Consider the following 20142-nt stretch of genomic DNA (forward strand, 5'->3'; position numbering starts at 1 on the left):
CCCGCACAGGTACGGGTCTCCCCGATCCGTCTCCCGCACAGGTACGGGTCTCCCCGATCCGTCTCCCGCACAGGTACGGGTCTCCCCGATCCGTCTCCCGCACAGGTACGGGTCTCCCCGATCCGTCTCCCGCACAGGTACGGGTCTCCCCGATCCGTCTCCCGCACAGGTACGGGTCTCCCCAAGCCATATCATATTGTGACAGTCTGGACACTGAAGGTTGCGTTTCCTGAAGGGCTGCTTCCCCTCCATACGTGAGCACGTATATTTCTACATATGACAAAGAACGCATAACCGGGACTTTGTTTATTTGCTGCCGATCTGACGGGACCTCTCGACGCATCCGATGACGCGGATTGAATGACGCGACACCAAGAAGTAGGATCCATGTGAGGCTTAGCGCTGCAGCTGACAAACAGTGCGGAGCACCGGCGGACGGAGCGGAGGGTAACAGTCCCAGATGACAGCGGAGGCCGTGTGCTAAATAGAGACCCGATCTCTCCTTCCCCTCCGGAACGGAGGCCGTGTGCTAAACAGAGGACCCGATCTCTCCTTCCCCTCCGGAACGGAGGCCGTGTGCTAAACAGAGGACCCGATCTCTCCTTCCCCTCCGGAACGGAGGCCGTGTGCTAAACAGAGGACCCGATCTCTCCTTCCCCTCCGGAACGGAGGCCGTGTGCTAAACAGAGACCCGATCTCTCCTTCCCCTCCGGAACGGAGGCCGTGTGCTAAACAGAGGCCCGATCTCTCCTTCCCCTCCGGAACGGAGGCCGTGTGCTAAACAGAGACCCGATCTCTCCTTCCCCTCCGGAACGGAGGCCGTGTGCTAAACAGAGGACCCGATCTCTCCTTCCCCTCCGGAACGGAGGCCGTGTGCTAAACAGAGGACCCGATCTCTCCTTCCCCTCCGGAACGGAGGCCGTGTGCTAAACAGAGACCCGATCTCTCCTTCCCCTCCGGAACGGAGGCCGTGTGCTAAACAGAGGCCCGATCTCTCCTTCCCCTCCGGAACGGAGGCCGTGTGCTAAACAGAGGACCCGATCTCTCCTTCCCCTCCGGAACGGAGGCCGTGTGCTAAACAGAGGACCCGATCTCTCCTTCCCCTCCGGAACGGAGGCCGTGTGCTAAATAGAGACCCGATCTCTCCATCGCCTCCGGAACGGAGGCTGTGTGCTAAACAGAGGACCCGATCTCTCCTTCCCCTCCGGAACGGAGGCCGTGTGCTAAATAGAGACCCGATCTCTCCTTCCCCTCCGGAACGGAGGCCGTGTGCTAAACAGAGGACCCGATCTCTCCTTCCCCTCCGGAACGGAGGCCGTGTGCTAAACAGAGACCCGATCTCTCCTTCCCCTCCGGAACGGAGGCCGTGTGCTAAACAGAGACCCGATCTCTCCTTCCCCTCCGGAACGGAGGCCGTGTGCTAAATAGAGACTTGATCTCTCCTTCCCCTCCGGAACGGAGGCCGTGTGCTAAATAGAGACCCGATCTCTCCTTACCCTCCGGAACGGAGGCCGTGTGCTAAATAGAGACTTGATCTCTCCTTCCCCTCCGGAACGGAGGCCGTGTGCTAAATAGAGACTTGATCTCTCCTTCCCCTCCGGAACGGAGGCCGTGTGCTAAACAGAGACCCGATATCTCCTTCCCCTCCTGATCGGAGGCCGTGTGCTAAACAGAGACCCGATCTCTCCTTCCCCTCCGGAACGGAGGCCGTGTGCTAAACAGAGACCCGATCTCTCCTTCCCCTTCGGAACGGAGGCCGTGTGCTAAACAGAGACCCGATCTCTCCTTCCCCTCCGGAACGGAGGCCGTGTGCTAAATAGAGACCCGATCCTCTCCTTCCCCTCCGGATTGGAGGCCGTGTGCTAAATAGAGACCCGATCTCTCCTTCCCCTCCGGAACGGAGGCCGTGTGCTAAACAGAGACCCGATATCTCCTTCCCCTCCGGAACGGAGGCTGTGTGCTAAACAGAGGACCTGATCTCTCCTTCCCCTCCGGAACGGAGGCCGTGTGCTAAACAGAGACCCGATCTCTCCTTCCCTTCCGGAACGGAGGCCGTGTGCTAAACAGAGACCCGATCTCTCCTTCCCCTCCGGAACGGAGGCCGTGTGCTAAACAGAGGACCCGATCTCTCCTTCCCCTCCGGAACGGAGGCCGTGTGCTAAATAGAGACTTGATCTCTCCTTCCCCTCCGGAACGGAGGCCGTGTGCTAAATAGAGACCCGATCTCTCCTTCCCCTCCGGAACGGAGGCCGTGTGCTAAATAGAGACCCGATCTCTCCTTCCCCTCCGGAACGGAGGCCGTGTGCTAAATAGAGACCCGATCTCTCCTTCCCCTCCGGAACGGAGGCCGTGTGCTAAACAGAGGCCCGATCTCTCCTTCCCCTCCAGAACGGAGGCCGTGTGCTAAATAGAGACCCGATCTCTCCTTCCCCTCCGGAACGGAGGCCGTGTGCTAAACAGAGACCCGATCTCTCCTTCCCCTCCGGAACGGAGGCCGTGTGCTAAACAGAGGACCCGATCTCTCCTTCCCCTCCGGAACGGAGGCTGTGTGCTAAATAGAGACCCGATCTCTCCTTCCCCTCCGGAACGGAGGCCGTGTGCTAAATAGAGACTTGATCTCTCCTTCCCCTCCGGAACGGAGGCCGTGTGCTAAATAGAGACCCGATCTCTCCTTCCCCTCCGGAACGGAGGCCGTGTGCTAAATAGAGACTTGATCTCTCCTTCCCCTCCGGAACGGAGGCCGTGTGCTAAACAGAGACCCGATCTCTCCTTCCCCTCCGGAACGGAGGCCGTGTGCTAAATAGAGACTTGATCTCTCCTTCCCCTCCGGATCGGAGGCTGTGTGCTAAATAGAGACCCGATCTCTCCTTCCTCCACACGTAGAGACACACACACACACACACACACACACACACACACACACACACACACACACACACATCTAGAGACAGACACACTCACACCTAGAGACAGACACACTCACACCTAGAGACAGACACACTCACACCTAGAGACAGACAGACACACTCACACCTAGAGACAGACAGACACACACACACCTAGAGACAGACAGACACACACACACCTAGAGACAGACAGACACACACACACCTAGAGACAGACAGACACACACACACCTAGAGACAGACAGACACACACACACCTAGAGACAGACAGACACACACACACCTAGAGACAGACAGACACACACACACCTAGAGACAGACAGACACACACACACCTAGAGACAGACAGACACACACACACCTAGAGACAGACACACACACCTAGAGACAGACACACACATGTAGAGACAGACACACTCACACACACACGTAGAGAGAGAGACACACACACACGTAGAGACACACACGTAGAGACACACACGTAGAGACACACACGTAGAGACAGACACAGACACAGACACAGACACACACGTAGAGACAGACACAGACACAGACACAGACACAGACACAGACACAGACACAGACACACACACACACACACACACATGAACGTACGTACATACGTACAAACAGACAGACAGATGCACACACACACACACACGTACAAACAGACAGATGCACACACACACGTACAAACAGATAGATGCACGCACACGTACAGACAGACAGACAGACAAGTACGTACAGACAGACACACACACGTACATACAGATAGACACACACACACGTACGTACAAACAGGCACACACACGTACGTACAGACACACACACACACACACGTACGTACAGACACACACACACACATACAGACAGACAGACACACACACATACGTACGTACAGACAGACACACACACACGTACGTACAAACAGACAGATGCACACACACAAACAGACAGATACACACGTACGTAGAGACAGACACACACGTACGTAGAGACAGACCCAAACGTACGTACAGACAGACACACACGTACGTACAGACAGACACACACGTACGTACAGACAGACACACACGTACGTACAGACAGACACACACGTACGTACAGACAGACACACACGTACGTACAGACAGACAGACACACACGTACGTACAGACAGACAGACACACACGTACGTACGTACAGACAGACACACACGTACGTACAGACAGACAGATGCACACACACACACACACACACACACACACACACACACACACACAAACAGACAGATATACACGTACGTAGAGACAGACACACACGTACGTAGAGACAGACACACACGTACGTAGAGACAGACACACACGTACGTAGAGACAGACACACACGTACGTAGAGACAGACACACACGTACGTAGAGACAGACACAAACGTACGTACAGACAGACACACACGTACGTACAGACAGACACACACGTACGTACAGACAGACACACACACGTACGTACAGACAGACACACACACGTACGTACAGACAGACACACACGTACGTACAGACAGACAGATGCACACACACACAAACAGACAGATATACACGTACGTAGAGACAGACACACACGTACGTAGAGACAGACACACACGTACGTAGAGACAGACACACACGTACGTAGAGACAGACACACACGTACGTAGAGACAGACACACACGTACGTAGAGACAGACACACACGTACGTAGAGACAGACACACACGTACGTAGAGACAGACACACACGTACGTAGAGACAGACACAAACGTACGTACAGACAGACACACACGTACGTACAGACAGACACACACGTACGTACAGACAGACACACACGTACGTACAGACAGACACACACGTACGTACAGACAGACAGATGCGCACACACACAAACAGACAGATACACACGTACGTAGAGACAGACACACACGTACGTAGAGACAGACACACACGTACGTAGAGACAGACACACACGTACGTAGAGACAGACACACACGTACGTAGAGACAGACACACACGTACGTAGAGACAGACACAAACGTACGTACAGACAGACACACACGTACGTACAGACAGACACACACGTACGTACAGACAGACACACACGTACGTACAGACAGACAGATGCGCACACACACAAACAGACAGATACACACGTACGTAGAGACAGACACACACGTACGTAGAGACAGACACACACGTACGTAGAGACAGACACACACGTACGTAGAGACATACACACACGTACGTACAGACAGACACACACGTACGTACAGACAGACACACACGTACGTACAGACAGACAGATGCACACACACACACAAACAGACAGAGACACACGTACGTAGAGACAGACACACACGTACGTACAGACAGACACACACGTACGTACAGACAGACACACACGTACGTACAGACAGACACACACGTACGTACAGACAGACACACACGTACGTACAGACACACACACACACACACACGTACGTACAGACAGACACACACACACACACACGTACGTACAGACAGACACACACACACACGTACGTACAGACAGACACACACACGTACGTACAGACACACGTACACTGGCGACACACTTTATTCGAGCTTGGCTAGTCCCACGAATTCGGGTATACCCGGTTGTATTGAGGTTTGTGACTGTTTTCTGCCCGAGTGCATTGGGTTATTTTCCAGGCAGGGATTGAAGCATTTTATTCCCGCTGGCTGCAATACCGCACAGTATATATATATATATACTGCATTACAATTCATGAATTTATGCCATCTGGTAGACACGCGAAGCATTGCAGCCTATTAAATCCTAATCATTATCATTTAACAGATCAGCCGCCCGTCAGCCAGGCATGAACCCAGGCTGGGAAGGCAAACGCAACGGGGCTTGTCAGAGGTGAGGAGCGGCGCATTCCAGGTATCTGCCAGGTACATACCGGGTATTTGCTCGAATAAAGTGTGTCGGTGCAGTACGTACAGACACACACACGTACGTACAGACACACACACGTACGTACAGACACACACACACGTACGTACAGACACACACACACGTACGTACAGACACACACACGTACGTACAGACAGACACACACACGTACGTACAGACAGACACACGTACGTACGTACAGACACACGTACGTACAGACACACACACACGTACGTACAGACAGACAGATGCACACACACACAAACAGACAGATATACACGTACGTAGAGACAGACACACACGTACGTAGAGACAGACACACACGTACGTAGAGACAGACACACACGTACGTAGAGACAGACACACACGTACGTAGAGACAGACACACACGTACGTAGAGACAGACACACACGTACGTAGAGACAGACACACACGTACGTAGAGACAGACACACACGTACGTAGAGACAGACACAAACGTACGTACAGACAGACACACACGTACGTACAGACAGACACACACGTACGTACAGACAGACACACACGTACGTACAGACAGACACACACGTACGTACAGACAGACAGATGCGCACACACACAAACAGACAGATACACACGTACGTAGAGACAGACACACACGTACGTAGAGACAGACACACACGTACGTAGAGACAGACACACACGTACGTAGAGACAGACACACACGTACGTACAGACAGACACACACGTACGTACAGACAGACACACACGTACGTACGTACAGACAGACACACACGTACGTACAGACAGACAGATGCACACACACACACAAACAGACAGAGACACACGTACGTAGAGACAGACACACACGTACGTAGAGACAGACACACACGTACGTACAGACAGACACACACGTACGTACAGACAGACACACACGTACGTACAGACACACACACACACACACACACGTACGTACAGACAGACACACACACACACGTACGTACAGACAGACACACACACACACGTACGTACAGACAGACACACACACACACACGTACGTACAGACAGACACACACACACACGTACGTACAGACAGACACACACACGTACGTACAGACACACGTACACTGGCGACACACTTTATTCGAGCTCGGCTAGTCCCACGAATTCGGGTATACCCGGGTGTATTGAGGTTTGTGACTGTTTTCTGCCCGAGTGCATTGGGTTATTTTCCAGGCAGGGATTGAAGCATTTTATTCCCGCTGGCTGCAATACTGCACAGTATATATATATATATACTGCATTACAATTCATGAATTTATGCCATCTGGTAGACACGCGAAGCATTGCAGCCTATTAAATCCTAATCATTATCATTTAACAGATCAGCCGCCCGTCAGCCAGGCATGAACCCAGGCTGGGAAGGCAAACGCAACGGGGCTTGTCAGAGGTGAGGAGCGGCGCATTCCAGGTATCTGCCAGGTACATACCGGGTATTTGCTCGAATAAAGTGTGTCGGTGCAGTACGTACAGACACACACGTACGTACAGACACACACACGTACGTACAGACACACACACGTACGTACAGACACACACACACGTACGTACAGACACACACACGTACGTACAGACAGACACACACACGTACGTACAGACAGACACACGTACGTACGTACAGACACACGTACGTACAGACACACACACGTACGTACAGACACACGCACGTACGTACAGACACACGCACGTACGTACAGACACACGCACGTACGTACAGACACACGCACGTACGTACAGACACACGCACGTACGTACAGACACACGCACGTACGTACAGACTAACGTACGTACGTACAGACAGACACACACACGTACGTACAGACACACGTACGTACAGACACACGCACGTACGTACAGACACACGCACGTACGTACAGACACACACACACGTACGTACGTACAGACACACACACGTACGTACAGACACGCACGTACGTACAGACACGCACGTACGTACAGACACACGCACGTACGTACAGACACACACGTACGTACAGACGCACGCACGTACGTACAGACGCACGCACGTACGTACAGACGCACGCACGTACGTACAGACGCACGCACGTACGTACAGACGCACGCACGTACGTACAGACGCACGCACGTACGTACAGACGCACGCACGCACGTACAGACGCACGCACGCACGTACAGACGCACGCACGCACGTACAGACGCACGCACGCACGTACAGACGCACGCACGCACGTACAGACGCACGCACGCACGTACAGACGCACGCACGCACGTACAGACGCACGCACGCACGTACAGACACACGCACGCACGTACAGACACACGCACGTACGTACAGACACACGCACGTACGTACAGACACACGCACGCACGTACAGACACACGCACGCACGTACAGACACACGCACGCACGTACAGACACACGCACGCACGTACAGACACACGCACGCACGTACAGACACACGCACGCACGTACAGACACACGCACGCACGTACAGACACACGCACGTACGTACAGACACACGCACGTACGTACAGACACACGCACGTACGTACAGACACACGCACGTACGTACAGACACACGCACGTACGTACAGACACACGCACGTACGTACAGACACACGCACGTACGTACAGACACACGCACGTACGTACAGACACACGCACGTACGTACAGACACACGCACGTACGTACAGACACACGCACGTACGTACAGACACACGCACGTACGTACAGACAGACACACACACGTACGTACAGACACACGTACGTACAGACACACACACGTACGTACAGACACACACGTAGTACAGACAGACACGTACGTACAGACACACGTACGTACGTACAGACACACGTACGTACGTACAGACACACGTACGTACGTACAGACACACACGTACGTACAGACACACGTACGTACGTACAGACACACGTACGTACGTACAGACACACATGTACGTACAGACACACACGTACGTACAGACACACACGTACGTACAGACACACGTACGTACGTACAGACACACGTACGTACGTACGTACAGACACACACGTACGTAGAGACAGACACACACGTACGTACAGACACACGTACGTACGTACAGACACACGTACGTACGTACAGACACACACATACGTACAGACACACACGTAGGTACAGACACACACGTACGTACAGACACACACGTACGTACAGACACACACGTACGTAGAGACAGACACACACGTACGTACAGACACACACGTACGTACAGACACACACGTACGTACAGACACACACGTACGTACGTACAGACACACACGTACGTACATACAGACACACACGTACGTACATACAGACACACACGTACGTACATACAGACACACACGTACGTACAGACACACACGTACGTACAGACACACACGTACGTACGTACAGACACACACGTACGTACAGACACACACGTACGTACGTACAGACACACACGTACGTACGTACAGACACACACGTACGTACAGACACACGTACGTACATACAGACAGACACACACACGTACGTACAGAGACACACACACGTGCGTACGTACAGACACACACAGAGACACACACACAGAGACAGAGACACACACCTGCAGGGCCATCGTGATCCAGATAGTCGCTCCCACGATTCTCTTCTGCAGCATTCACAGGCTCCTCCTCCTGCAGCAGCTCCACCGCCTTCACAAACTGCGCCCCCTGCAGGAGAGGCGGGTATATTACACAGGGGGTGACAGGACAGACACACGGGGGCACAGAGCAATGCCCTGCAGCACAGGGAGAGCAGGAACATGGGAGAGCAGAGTGATGCTCTGCAGGACAGTGAAGCAGGCACATGGGAGAGAAGAGCAACGTTCTGCAGGACATGCAAGGAGTACAGTCACACGGAGAGCAGGGCGATGCTCTGCAGGATAGGCTGGGAGAGCAGTCACCGACCATGGTCAGCGTGTGTAACCTCCCACCCCCCCTGCGGTCAGTGTGTAACCTCCCCCCGAGCGGTCAGCGTGTGTAACCTCCCCCCCCGCGGTCAGTGTGTGTAACCTCCCCCCCCCCCGCGGTCAGTGTGTGTAACCTCCCCCCTGCGGTCAGTGTGTGTTACCTCCCCCCCCCTGCGGTCAGTGTGTGTAACCTCCCCCCTGCGGTCAGTGTGTGTAACCTCCCCTCCCTGCGGTCAGTGTGTGTAACCTCCCCCCCCTGCGGTCAGCGTGTGTAACCTCCCCCCCCTGCGGTCAGCGTGTGTAACCTCCCCCCCTGCGGTCACCGTGTGTAACCTCCCCCCCTGCGGTCACCGTGTGTAACCTCCCCCCCAGCGGTCAGTGTGTGTAAGCTCCCCCCCAGCGGTCAGTGTGTGTAACCCCCCCCCCCTGCGGTCAGCGTGTAAGCTTTCCCCCTGCGGTCAGTGTGTGTGTAAGCTCCCCCTGCGGTCAGTGTGTGTGTAAGCTTTCCCCCTGCGGTCAGTGTGTGTGTAAGCTCCCCCTGCGGTCAGTGTGTGTGTAAGCTCCCCTTGCGGTCAGTGTGTGTGTAAGCTCCCCCTGCGGTCAGTGTGTGTAACCTCCCCCTGCGGTCAGTGTGTGTAACCCCCCCACCTGCGGTCAGTGTGTGTAACCCCCCCCCCCTGCGCCCAGCGTGTGTAACCTCCCCCCCTGCGGTCAGCGTGTGTAAGCTCCCCCCTGCGGTCAGCGTGTGTAAGCTCCCCCCTGCGGTCAGCGTGTGTAAGGTCCCCCCCCGCCTGCGGTCAGTGTGTGTAGCTTCCCCCTGCGGTCAGTGTGTGTAACCTCCCCCCTGCGGTCAGCGTGTAAACTTTCCCCTGCGGTCAGCGTGTAACCTCCCCCTGCGGTCAGCGTGTAAGCTTTCCCCTGCGGTCAGCGTGTAACCTCCCCCTGCGGTCAGCGTGTAAGCTCCCCCACTCCACCTTACCATCCTCCTCTGCAGCCGTTTCTGTGCAGCCAGACGCTCCTTCACATGCTTCCAGTACAGCACCTCCATGTCTGGGGCCGGGCAGGAGAGAGCGGTCAGTGACCCCTCCCAATATAACCCCCCCGTTCCCAGTACAGCACCTCCATGTCTGGGGCCGGGCAGGAGAGAGCGGTCAGTGACCCCTCCCAATATAACCCCCCCCCCGTTCCCAGTACAGCACCTCCATGTCTGGGGCCGGGCAGGAGAGAGCGGTCAGTGACCCCTCCCAATATAACCCCCCCGTTCACAGTACAGCACCTCCATGTCTGGGGCCCGGGCAGGAGAGAGCGGTCAGTGACTCCTCCCAATATAACCCCCCCGTTCCCAGTACAGCACCTCCATGTCTGGGGCCGGGCAGGAGAGAGCGGTCAGTGACCCCTCCCAATATAACCCCCCCGTTCCCAGTACAGCACCTCCATGTCTGGGGCCGGGCAGGAGAGAGCGGTCAGTGACCCCTCCCAATATAACCCCCCCGTTTCCAGTACAGTACCTCCATGTCTGGGGCCGGGCAGGAGAGAGCGGTCAGTGACCCCTCCCAATATAACCCCCCCGTTCCCAGTACAGCACCTCCATGTCTGGGGCCCGGGCAGGAGAGAGCGGTCAGTGACCCCTCCCAATATAACCCCCCCGTTCCCAGTACAGCACCTCCATGTCTGGGGCCGGGCAGGAGAGAGCGGTCAGTGACCCCTCCCAATATAACCCCCCCGTTCCCAGTACAGTACCTCCATGTCTGGGGCCGGGTAGGAGAGAGCGGTCAGTGACCCCTCCCAATATAACCCCCCCGTTCCCAGTACAGCACCTCCATGTCTGGGGCCCGGGCAGGAGAGAGCGGTCAGTGACCCCACCCAATATAACCCCCCCCCCCCGTTCCCAGTACAGCACCTCCATGTCTGGGGCCGGGCAGGAGAGAGCGGTCAGTGCCCCCTCCCAATATAACCCCCCCCCCCCCGTTCCCAGTACAGCACCTCCATGTCTGGGGCCGGGCAGGAGAGAGCGGTCAGTGACCCCTCCCAATATAACCCCCCCGTTCCCAGTACAGCACCTCCATGTCTGGGGCCGGGCAGGAGAGAGCGGTCAGTGACCCCTCCCAATATAACCCCCCCCCGTTCCCAGTACAGCACCTCCATGTCTGGGGCCGGGCAGGAGAGAGCGGTCAGTGACCCCTCCCAATATAACCCCCCCGTTCCCAGTACAGCGCCTCCATGTCTGGGGCCGGGCAGGAGAGAGCGGTCAGTGACCCCTCCCAATATAACCCCCCCGTTCCCAGTACAGCACCTCCATGTCTGGGGCCGGGCAGGAGAGAGCGGTCAGTGACCCCTCCCAATATAACCCCCCCCGTTCCCAGTACAGCACCTCCATGTCTGGGGCCGGGCAGGAGAGAGCGGTCAGTGACCCCACCCAATATAACCTCCCTGTTCCCAGTACAGCACCTCCATGTCTGGGGCCGGGCAGGAGAGCGCGGTCAGTGACCCCTCCCAATATAACCCCCCCCCCCCCCCGTTCCCAGTACAGCACCTCCATGTCTGGGGCCTGGCAGGAGAGAGCGGTCAGTGACCCCTCCCAATATAACCCCCCCGTTCCCAGTACAGCGCCTCCATGTCTGGGGCCCGGGCAGGAGAGAGCGGTCAGTGACCCCTCCCAATATAACCCCCCCCGTTCCCAGTACAGCACCTCCATGTCTGGGGCCGGGCAGGAGAGAGCGGTCAGTGACCCCTCCCAATATAACCCCCCCGTTCCCAGTACAGCACCTCCATGTCTGGGGCCCGGGCAGGAGAGAGCGGTCAGTGACCCCTCCCAATATAACCCCCCCCCGTTCCCAGTACAGCACCTCCATGTCTGGGGCCGGGCAGGAGAGAGCGGTCAGTGACCCCTCCCAATATAACCCCCCCCCCCCCGTTCCCAGTACAGCACCTCCATGTCTGGGGCCCGGGCAGGAGAGAGCGGTCAGTGCCCCCTCCCAATATAACCCCCCCCGTTCCCAGTACAGCACCCTCCATGTCTGGGGCCGGGCAGGGAGAGAGCGGTCAGTGACCCCTCCCAATATAACCCCCCCCCCCCCGTTCCCAGTACAGCACCTCCATGTCTGGGGCCCGGGCAGGAGAGAGCGGTCAGTGCCCCCCTCCCAATATAAACCCCCCCCCGTTCCCAGTACAGCACCTCCATGTCTGGGGCCCGGGCAGGAGAGAGCGGTCAGTGACCCCACCCAATATAACCCCCCCCCCCCCCGTTCCCAGTACAGCACCTCCATGTCTGGGGCCGGGCAGGAGAGAGCGGTCAGTGCCCCCTCCCAATATAACCCCTTTCCCCGTTCCCAGTACAGCACCTCCATGTCTGGGGCCGGGCAGGAGAGAGCGGTCAGTGACCCCTCCCAATATAACCCCCCCCGTTCCCAGTACAGCACCTCCATGTCTGGGGCCGGGCAGGAGAGAGCGGTCAGTGACCCCTCCCAATATAACCCCCCCCCCGTTCCCAGTACAGCACCTCCATGTCTGGGGCCGGGCAGGAGAGAGCGGTCAGTGACCCCTCCCAATATAACCCCCCCCGTTCCCAGTACAGCGCCTCCATGTCTGGGGCCGGGGCAGGAGAGAGCGGTCAGTGACCCCTCCCAATATAACCCCCCCGTTCCCAGTACAGCACCTCCATGTCTGGGGCCGGGCAGGAGAGAGCGGTCAGTGACCCCTCCCAATATAACCCCCCCCCGTTCCCAGTACAGCACCTCCATGTCTGGGGCCGGGCAGGAGAGAGCGGTCAGTGACCCCACCCAATATAACCCCCCTGTTCCCAGTACAGCACCTCCATGTCTGGGGCCGGGCAGGAGAGCGCGGTCAGTGACCCCTCCCAATATAACCCCCCCCCCCCCCCGTTCCCAGTACAGCACCTCCATGTCTGGGGCCTGGCAGGAGAGAGCGGTCAGTGACCCCTCCCAATATAACCCCCCCCGTTCCCAGTACAGCGCCTCCATGTCTGGGGCCCGGGCAGGAGAGAGCGGTCAGTGACCCCTCCCAATATAACCCCCCCCCCGTTCCCAGTACAGCACCTCCATGTCTGGGGCCGGGCAGGAGAGAGCGGTCAGTGACCCCTCCCAATATAACCCCCCCCGTTCCCAGTACAGCACCTCCATGTCTGGGGCCCGGGCAGGAGAGAGCGGTCAGTGACCCCTCCCAATATAACCCCCCCGTTCCCAGTACAGCACCTCCATGTCTGGGGCCGGGCAGGAGAGAGCGGTCAGTGACCCCTCCCAATATAACCCCCCCCCCCCGTTCCCAGTACAGCACCTCCATGTCTGGGGCCGGGCAGGAGAGAGCGGTCAGTGCCCCCTCCCAATATAACCCCCCCCGTTCCCAGTACAGCACCTCCATGTCTGGGGCCGGGCAGGAGAGAGCGGTCAGTGACCCCTCCCAATATAACCCCCCCCCCCGTTCCCAGTACAGCACCTCCATGTCTGGGGCCCGGGCAGGAGAGAGCGGTCAGTGCCCCCTCCCAATATAACCCCCCCCGTTCCCAGTACAGCACCTCCATGTCTGGGGCCGGGCAGGAGAGAGCGGTCAGTGACCCCTCCCAATATAACCCCCCCCGTTCCCAGTACAGCAACCTCCATGTCTGGGGCCGGGCAGGAGAGAGCGGTCAGTGACCCCTCCCAATATAACCCCCCCGTTCCCAGTACAGCACCTCCATGTCTGGGGCCCGGGCAGGAGAGAGCGGTCAGTTACCCCTCCCAATATAACCCCCCCCGTTCCCAGTACAGCACCTCCATGTCTGGGGCCGGGCAGGAGAGAGCGGTCAGTGACCCCACCCAATATAACCCCCCTGTTCCCAGTACAGCACCTCCATGTCTGGGGCCGGGCAGGAGAGAGCGGTCAGTGACCCCTCCCAATATAACCCCCCCGTTCCCAGTACAGCACCTCCATGTCTGGGGCCGGGCAGGAGAGAGCGGTCAGTGACCCCTCCCAATATAACCCCCCCCGTTCCCAGTACAGCACCTCCATGTCTGGGGCCTGGCAGGAGAGAGCGGTCAGTGACCCCTCCCAATATAACCCCCCCGTTCCCAGTACAGCGCCTCCATGTCTGGGGCCGGGCAGGAGAGAGCGGTCAGTGACCCCTCCCAATATATCCCCCCCGTTCACAGTACAGCACCTCCATGTCTGGGGCCTGGCAGGAGAGAGCGGTCAGTGACCCCTCCCAATATAACCCCCCCCGTTCCCAGTACAGCACCTCCATGTCTGGGGCCGGGCAGGAGAGAGCGGTCAGTGACCCCACCCAATATAACCCCCCTGTTCCCAGTACAGCACCTCCATGTCTGGGGCCGGGCAGGAGAGAGCGGTCAGTGACCCCTCCCAATATAACCCCCCCGTTCCCAGTACAGCACCTCCATGTCTGGGGCCGGGCAGGAGAGAGCGGTCAGTGACCCCTCCCAATATAACCCCCCCGTTCCCAGTACAGCACCTCCATGTCTGGGGCCGGGCAGGAGAGAGCGGTCAGTGACCCCTCCCAATATAACCCCCCCCGTTCCCAGTACAGCACCTCCATGTCTGGGGCCTGGCAGGAGAGAGCGGTCAGTGACCCCTCCCAATATAACCCCCCCGTTCCCAGTACAGCGCCTCCATGTCTGGGGCCGGGCAGGAGAGAGCGGTCAGTGACCCCTCCCAATATATCCCCCCCGTTCACAGTACAGCACCTCCATGTCTGGGGCCTGGCAGGAGAGAGCGGTCAGTGACCCCCTCCCAATATAACCCCCCCCGTTCCCAGTACAGCACCTCCATGTCTGGGGCCGGGCAGGAGAGAGCGGTCAGTGACCCCACCCAATATAACGCCCCTGTTCCCAGTACAGCACCTCCATGTCTGGGGCCGGGCAGGAGAGAGCGGTCAGTGACCCCTCCCAATATAACCCCCCCCCCGTTCCCAGTACAGCACCTCCATGTCTGGGGCCGGGCAGGAGAGAGCGGTCAGTGCCCCCTCCCAATATAACCCCCCCGTTCCCAGTACAGCACCTCCATGTCTGGGGCCGGGCAGGAGAGAGCGGTCAGTGACCCCTCCCAATATAACCCCCCCGTTCCCAGTACAGCGCCTCCATGTCTGGGGCCCGGGCAGGAGAGAGCGGTCAGGGACCCCTCCCAATATAACCACCCCACATGAAACACTGCTCAAAACAAACCTAACCGTGCTAATAGCCAAGATATGCCTGCTATTATTTGGATATTCTGCAGGATATCAGTATTTTCAAACAAGTGTTGTCATTGCTCACCTCCTCCCCCCCCCCCCCCCCACCCACATCACCCCACACAGAGCGCCTGTTACCTGCAAAACTGGGACCTCTCCTCCGGGATTTTGCGGCATCCGCCCCTTCCCAATCTATAAGAAGCAAGAGAGTTCCAGTAACGTGAGCGGCAGTCCCCCCCTAAGTAACGTGAGCGGCAGTCCCTCCCTAAGTAACGTGAGCGGCAGTCCCTCCCTAAGTAACGTGAGCGGCAGTCCCCCCCTAAGTAACGTGAGCGGCAGTCCCCCCCTAAGTAACGTGAGCGGCAGTCCCTCCCTAAGTAACGTGAGCGGCAGTCCCTCCCTAAGTAACGTGAGCGGCAGTCCCTCCCTAAGTAACGTGAGCGGCAGTCCCTCCCTAAGTAACGTGAGCGGCAGTCCCTCCCTAAGTAACGTGTGCGGCAGTCCCTCCCTAAGTAACGTGTGCGGCAGTCCCTCCCTAAGTAATGTGAGCGGCAGTCCCTCCCTAAGTAACGTGAGCGGCAGTCCCTCCCTAAGTAACGTGAGCGGCAGTCCCTCCCTAAGTAACGTGAGCGGCAGTCCCTCCCTAAGTAACGTGAGCGGCAGTCCCCCCCTAAGTAACGTGAGCGGCAGTCCCTCCCTAAGTAACGTGTGCGGCAGTCCCTCCCTAAGTAACGTGAGCGGCAGTCCCTCCCTAAGTAACGTGAGCGGCAGTCCCTCCCTAAGTAACGTGTGCGGCAGTCCCTCCCTAAGTAACGTGAGCGGCAGTCCCTCCCTAAGTAATGTGAGCGGCAGTCCCTCCCTAAGTAATGTGAGCGGCAGTCCCCCCCTAAGTAACGTGAGCGGCAGTCCCTCCCTAAGTAACGTGAGCGGCAGTCCCTCCCTAAGTAACGTGAGCGGCAGTCCCTCCCTAAGTAACGTGAGGGGCAGTCCCTCCCTAAGTAACGTGAGCGGCAGTCCCTCCCTAAGTAACGTGAGCGGCAGTCACTCCCTAAGTAACGTGAGCGGCAGTCCCTCCCTAAGTAATGTGAGCGGCAGTCCCTCCCTAAGTAACGTGAGCGGCAGTCCCCCCCTAAGTAACGTGAGCGGCAGTCCCTCCCTAAGTAACGTGAGCGGCAGTCCCTCCCTAAGTAACGTGAGCGGCAGTCCCTCCCTAAGTAACGTGAGCGGCAGTCCCTCCCTAAGTAATGTGAGCGGCAGTCCCCCCCTAAGTAATGTGTGCGGCAGTCCCTCCCTAAGTAACGTGAGCGGCAGTCCCTCCCTAAGTAACGTGAGCGGCAGTCCCTCCCTAAGTAATGTGAGCGGCAGTGCCCCCCTAAGTAATGTGTGCGGCAGTCCCTCCCTAAGTAACGTGAGCGGCAGTCCCTCCCTAAGTAACGTGAGCGGCAGTCCCTCCCTAAGTAACGTGAGCGGCAGTCCCTCCCTAAGTAACGTGAGCGGCAGTCCCTCCCTAAGTAACGTGAGCGGCAGTCCCTCCCTAAGTAATGTGTGCGGCAGTCCCTCCCTAAGTAACGTGAGCGGCAGTCCCTCCCTAAGTAACGTGTGCGGCAGTCCCTCCCTAAGTAACGTGAGCGGCAGTCCCTCCCTAAGTAACGTGAGCGGCAGTCCCTCCCTAAGTAACGTGAGCGGCAGTCCCTCCCTAAGTAACGTGAGCGGCAGTCCCTCCCTAAGTAATGTGTGCGGCAGTCCCTCCCTAAGTAACGTGAGCGGCAGTCCCTCCCTAAGTAACGTGAGCGGCAGTCTCTCCCTAAGTAACGTGAGCGGCAGTCCCTCCCTAAGTAACGTGAGCGGCAGTCCCTCCCTAAGTAACGTGAGCGGCAGTCCCTCCCTAAGTAATGTGAGCGGCAGTCCCCCCCTAAGTAACGTGAGCGGCAGTCCCTCCCTAAGTAACGTGAGCGGCAGTCCCTCCCTAAGTAACGTGAGCGGCAGTCCCTCCCTAAGTAACGTGAGCGGCAGTCCCTCCCTAAGTAACGTGAGCGGCAGTCCCTCCCTAAGTAATGTGAGCGGCAGTCCCTCCCTAAGTAATGTGAGCGGCAGTCCCCCCCTAAGTAATGTGAGCGGCAGTCCCTCCCTAAGTAACGTGAGCGGCAGTCCCTCCCTAAGTAATGTGAGCGGCAGTCCCCCCCTAAGTAACGTGTGCGGCAGTCCCTCCCTAAGTAACGTGAGCGGCAGTCCCTCCCTAAGTAACGTGAGCGGCAGTCCCTCCCTAAGTAACGTGAGCGGCAGTCCCTCCCTAATTAACGTGAGCGGCAGTCCCTCCCTAAGTAACGTGAGGGGCAGTCCCTCCCTAAGTAACGTGAGCGGCAGTCCCTCCCTAAGTAACGTGAGCGGCAGTCCCTCCCTAAGTAACGTGAGCGGCAGTCCCTCCCTAAGTAACGTGAGCGGCAGTCCCTCCCTAAGTAACGTGAGCGGCAGTCCCTCCCTAAGTAACGTGAGCGGCAGTCCCTCCCTAAGTAACGTGAGCGGCAGTCCCTCCCTAAGTAACGTGAGCGGCAGTCCCTCCCTAAGTAACGTGAGCGGCAGTCCCTCCCTAAGTAATGTGTGCGGCAGTCTCTCCCTAAGTAACGTGAGCGGCAGTCCCTCCCTAAGTAACGTGAGCGGCAGTCCCTCCCTAAGTAACGTGAGCGGCAGTCCCTCCCTAAGTAACGTGAGCGGCAGTCCCTCCCTAAGTAACGTGTGCGGCAGTCCCTCCCTAAGTAACGTGTGCGGCAGTCCCTCCCTAAGTAACGTGAGCGGCAGTCCCTCCCTAAGTAATGTGTGCGGCAGTCTCTCCCTAAGTAACGTGAGCGGCAGTCCCTCCCTAAGTAACGTGAGCGGCAGTCCCTCCCTAAGTAACGTGAGCGGCAGTCCCTCCCTAAGTAATGTGTGCGGCAGTCCCTCCCTAAGTAACGTGAGCGGCAGTCCCTCCCTAAGTAACGTGAGCGGCAGTCCCTCCCTAAGTAACGTGAGCGGCAGTCCCTCCCTAAGTAACGTGAGCGGCAGTCCCTCCCTAAGTAACGTGAGCGGCAGTCCCTCCCTAAGTAACGTGAGCGGCAGTCCCTCCCTAAGTAACGTGAGCGGCAGTCCCTCCCTAAGTAACGTGAGCGGCAGTCCCTACCTAAGTAACGTGTGCGGCAGTCCCTCCCTAAGTAATGTGTGCGGCAGTCCCTCCCTAAGTAACGTGAGCGGCAGTCCCTCCCTAAGTAACGTGAGCGGCAGTCCCTCCCTAAGTAACGTGAGCGGCAGTCCCTCCCTAAGTAACGTGAGCGGCAGTCCCTCCCTAAGTAACGTGAGCGGCAGTCCCTCCCTAAGTAACGTGAGCGGCAGTCCCTCCCTAAGTAATGTGAGCGGCAGTCCCTCCCTAAGTAACGTGAGCGGCAGTCCCTCCCTAAGTAACGTGAGCGGCAGTCCCTCCCTAAGTAACGTGAGCGGCAGTCCCTCCCTAAGTAACGTGAGCGGCAGTCCCTCCCTAAGTAACGTGTGCGGCAGTCCCTCCCTAAGTAACGTGAGCGGCAGTCCCTCCCTAAGTAACGTGTGCGGCAGTCCCTCCCTAAGTAACGTGAGCGGCAGTCCCTCCCTAAGTAACGTGAGCGGCAGTCCCTCCCTAAGTAACGTGAGCGGCAGTCCCTCCCTAAGTAACGTGAGCGGCAGTCCCTCCCTAAGTAACGTGAGCGGCAGTCCCTCCCTAAGTAACGTGAGCGGCAGTCCCTCCCTAAGTAACGTGAGCGGCAGTCCCTCCCTAAGTAACGTGAGCGGCAGTCCCTCCCTAAGTAACGTGAGCGGCAGTCCCTCCCTAAGTAACGTGTGCGGCAGTCCCTCCCTAAGTAACGTGAGCGGCAGTCCCTCCCTAAGTAACGTGAGCGGCAGTCCCTCCCTAAGTAACGTGAGCGGCAGTCCCTCCCTAAGTAACGTGAGCGGCAGTCCCTCCCTAAGTAACGTGAGCGGCAGTCCCTCCCTAAGTAACGTGAGCGGCAGTCCCTCCCTAAGTAACGTGAGCGGCAGTCCCTCCCTAAGTAACGTGAGCGGCAGTCCCTCCCTAAGTAACGTGAGCGGCAGTCCCTCCCTAAGTAACGTGAGCGGCAGTCCCTCCCTAAGTAACGTGAGTG

General features: G+C 57.7%; 1 protein-coding gene across 1 annotated transcript in view; it reads right to left on the reverse strand.

The window, feature by feature from the left end:
- Positions 1-16187, reverse strand: part of NCAPH2 (non-SMC condensin II complex subunit H2) — a 33549-nt gene extending 17362 nt beyond the window's left edge. The window contains exons 1-3 of the mRNA XM_075581788.1: positions 16139-16187; positions 10805-10875; positions 9481-9586 (exon numbers count right to left, since the gene is read on the reverse strand). Coding sequence (XP_075437903.1) covers positions 9481-9586; positions 10805-10873 — 175 coding nt within the window. The 5' untranslated portion in view covers positions 10874-10875; positions 16139-16187. The remainder of the gene's footprint in view (positions 1-9480; positions 9587-10804; positions 10876-16138) is intronic.
- Between the last annotated feature and the right edge of the window lie 3955 nt (positions 16188-20142).

The sequence above is a fragment of the Ascaphus truei genome, unplaced genomic scaffold (assembly GCF_040206685.1).
Source record: "Ascaphus truei isolate aAscTru1 unplaced genomic scaffold, aAscTru1.hap1 HAP1_SCAFFOLD_1579, whole genome shotgun sequence".
In the NCBI taxonomy this organism is placed as follows: Eukaryota; Metazoa; Chordata; class Amphibia; order Anura; family Ascaphidae; genus Ascaphus; species Ascaphus truei.